Source organism: Elaeis guineensis, chromosome 13 (assembly GCF_000442705.2).
Source record: "Elaeis guineensis isolate ETL-2024a chromosome 13, EG11, whole genome shotgun sequence".
Lineage (NCBI taxonomy): Eukaryota > Viridiplantae > Streptophyta > Magnoliopsida > Arecales > Arecaceae > Elaeis > Elaeis guineensis.
In genome coordinates, this window is record NC_026005.2 from 1,329,596 (window position 1) to 1,333,528 (window position 3,933).

The 3,933-nt window shown below is 42.5% G+C and overlaps 1 protein-coding gene across 1 annotated transcript; it reads left to right on the plus strand.

Moving 5' to 3' along the window:
- The first annotated feature begins 625 nt into the window (after nt 1-625).
- LOC105060891 (alpha-amylase isozyme 3D) lies at nt 626-3,328 on the plus strand. Its single transcript, XM_010944749.4, has 4 exons — nt 626-1,276; nt 1,363-1,501; nt 1,753-2,558; nt 2,831-3,328. Exons 1-4 carry the CDS (start codon nt 1,187-1,189, stop codon nt 3,083-3,085), a joined length of 1,290 nt encoding a protein of 429 aa, XP_010943051.1. The 5' UTR covers nt 626-1,186; the 3' UTR covers nt 3,086-3,328.
- Nucleotides 3,329-3,933: the final 605 nt, after the last annotated feature.

A 3,933-nucleotide genomic window follows, 5' to 3' on the forward strand; every position in this document is an offset into this window, starting at 1 on the left:
AGAAGGAGAGAGGGGATGGGAAAGCAAGAGGTGGGGAGGCGAGCCGTGGTGATGGGGAGGCGAGCAGTAGGCTTGATCGATGAAGTGGTGGGTGGAGGAAGAGGAGGAGGAAAGAGGTGGCTAGAATGATGGGTCCGAGTGGTTGATAGGTGGACAGAAGAGATGGATAGGAGATGGCATGCAGCAGTGGGCTCGAATGCTGAAGAGATGGGTAGAGAAGGAAGAAAAGGAGTGGCTATAGTAATGGACCTGAGTAGTAGAGAGATGGGCGAAGGAGAATAATAGGGGGTGGCGTGCAATAGCAAGGCAAGCAGCAGGACGGGGCAACAAGGAGAAACTGAGGAGGAGGAGGATGAAGATTAAAAAATAATAAAATATTATTTTTAAGTATAATAAAATATTATTTTTAAAAAATAAATATAATATAAAAAATAATGATGGAGTAATATGTTAAATATTTTTTATAATAAAATACTATTAAAAAATACTGTAGCAAATGTCTTATTTATTTTATTACAGTCTGAATTGCTCATGTGATTGCCGGACAAAGCAGCGGTGTACGGATCATTATTCCTATTTTCCAAATTCACAGTAGACTTTGAACTGGCCAGCTGGATGGATGGGGTCAGGTCAACGAAATTTTCTTTGGAGGATTGGGAAGTGAGCATAAATCCACAGTTCTCTCCAGGCCCGTTTATACATATCCTTGTCCCGGTCCATTTGATAGAGGCCGTGGAATTTATCCACGCAATTGGAAAGTGAGTACAGGTCAAAGCACGTGCATCAAAAGTCAAGCTTTCGATGGTGCGCACTGCTCCCCCGTCAAAGACCTAACAATAACATTACACCCCGTTCCTCCATCGGATAAGCGCGCGAGTGCCCGTTACTAGGCGATTTCCTTCAGGAAAAAAAAAAAAACGGGAATTTGTGTGCCTGTAGGCCACGAAACTGCTTCCGTCTATCTCACTCCACTGCCACTGGACCGTAGAGAAGCCCCAAAAAAGATGCAACCAAATGACGCCCTTTCCATCCATCGTCCTTTCTGTTGTCAATCTTTGGAAGTCATTGCTCTCCCTCCACATTTAAATTTATTGCAATACCAGTCAACAACTCCTACTCCAATGGTTCTATGTATATGGAGTGACTCCATCTCCTTTCTACTAAAATTGAAGAGAAGGGAAGTGATATGGGTAGGCCTTTGATTCCGCTCTCCCTCGCACTTGTGCTGGTGCGATCTCTTGCACCCAGCTCAGCTCTTGCTCAAATCCTCTTTCAGGTAATGATTCATATACATATTGTGCATCTTCTGATCTCATCAGATGGAGATGTTTATTGCAACTCCTAACCGAGGAAGGAATGCAGGGATTTAATTGGGAATCATGGAAGCAAGAAGGGGGCTGGTATAACTTTCTGATGGGCCAAGTGTCTGATATAGCCAACGCCGGGGTTACACACGTGTGGCTCCCTCCATCGTCGGAGTCCTACACTGATGGACCGCAAGGTTGGTCTTCAAGTCCATAATTTCTTTGATACTGGTGTTTTTATGCAAGTAACGATATGACTAATGGTTCCATAGTTGTCTTATGCTGTTTTTCTTTCAAGTACATGATTGCTCGACTTCACGATATAAGTTCATAACAGGTTCAAAAAGTGACATACAAAATAGAATCAACCCACTTCGGTGATAATTCACAGAAGTTATATATAGCTGTGTAAAATGATATTTCTAATTTCCAAGATTTTTGCTATCAGGTTACTTGCCAGCGAGGTTGTATGATCTCGATGAATCGAAATATGGAAACAAGGAAGAACTGAAGTCACTGATCAGTGCATTTCGGGACAAAGGAATCAAATGCATCGCCGACATCGTCATCAATCACCGGTGGGCAGACAATAAAGATTCGAGAGGCATAAATTGTATCTTCGAAGGTGGCACGCCCGACAGCAGACTCGACTGGGGACCGCACATGATTTGCAGCGACGACACCGAATTCTCGGATGGCACCGGCCATCGGGACACCGGCCTTCCATGGGGAGGGGCCCCCGACATCGACCACCTCAACCCAACAGTCCAACAAGAGCTCACAGACTGGATGAATTGGCTCAAGAGCGACGTCGGCTTCGACGGATGGCGTCTTGATTTTGTTCTAGGATACTCGGCAGACGTTGCCAAGATATATGTAGATCAAGCAACACCAAGTTTTGTGGTTGCTGAGTACTGGAAAGCGCTAGCTAATGGGACTGATGGCAAGCCAGCTTATAATCAAGATGTCCGCCGTCAGGAGCTAGTTGATTGGATTCAAACAGTTGGCGGAGCAGCAACAGCTTTCGACTTCCCCACCAAGCTCATAATGAATTTGGCAGTGCAAGGGGAGCTTGACAGAATGCGTGATTCCAATGGGAAGGCTCCCGGGTTGATTGGGTGGTTGCCGGAGAAGGCCGTAACGTTCATCGACAACCACGATACTGGTTCTACCCAGAGTTTAGCACCTTTTCCTACTCCATTGATCATGCAAGGCTACGTTTACATTCTCACACACCCAGGGATCCCCTGCATTGTAAGTTTTGCATGGTTGCTACTTTCAGTCCATATTGGCTCACTATTTGATCACTTCAATCTATTCTCTCTACCTATTTTTTCAGTGGCAATGATATAACATGATCGGATAGAAATTTTGAATTTTGGATTAAAAGGACAGAGATTTGATGTTGTTTGATTGAACTTAAGGAAACTTGAGCTGACTATGATTTTTCCAATGTTCTTACTTCTTGCAAAAGAATACAGTTATGCATCTCTTTTAATAGGGGTATGGATTGTTATGTTTCGTAGTTCTATGATCACTTGCTTACGATGGGGATGAAGGAGTCGATCTCTCAGGTGGCAGCAGTCCGGACTCGGAATGGGATTCATCCAGGTAGCACTCTACGCATCATAGTTGCCGAGAAGGATCTCTATATTGCTGCAATTGATGAGAAGATTATTGCAAAGATAGGACAAAGGGATGCTTTCGACGGTAGCATCATTCCTTCGAACTTTAAAGTCACTTTATCTGGCGAGCACTATGCCATATGGGAGAAAATGTGATTATAGCAACAAAAGCCTGCGAATAGGTGGTAAAAAGTTAAAGGGAATAAAGGTTTTATGGTGGTAGTGCACCAGGATGATTGCCAGGAATTACTTACATACTAATCAGGGACTATGATATTTGCGAATAATTTCGCAGGCTATCCTTATTCATCCTTTACATTTGCTCAACCAGTTTATGGCTTTGTACTTGAATAAAAAATGAGCAACTTAATAAAATTTATATTTCTAATTGGTGCTAAATTCGAGTTGATTGCAATTTAGAAATCCCTTTGCTTAGTGTCTTCGGTTGAGTTTTTCAGGGAACTGATAAACAAAGCAAAGCATAAACTTACCCCAAGGTAAATAGAAAGGTGATGGAGAATATAGTTCTTATGGGAAGGATCTATGTGGAGAATCTGAAATTCAGAAAACCTCACCTCCTACTTTAAAAGAATCTTTGTTCAACAGTCAAAAGCCTCTGGTGGATTTGGTTTAAAGAACTTTATATACTTTAAACCTTCCTGAGTTGAAAGATCTTGATACTCACTTCTTTCCAGAAGAAGTCAAAGCTACTATGTTTAGCTTTCATGTTAACGAGAGCCACACGGCTTCACTATGATTTTCATTCAGAAATTCTGGAACATCATATCTCCCAATATTGTCGCTCTCTTCCATCAGCTCTATGAATCAAATGTCGATCTCTCTCAGCTGAACTATGCTTAATTCTGTCTCATTCCTAAGGTGCTCGCTAGAAGACTGCAACTTTTCATAAGCTCGCTTAATGATCCTGCCCCAACCGCTTATATCAAAGGGAGATCAATTCTTCATAATATTTTCTGTACTCATGAGACCATTTACCACTGCAA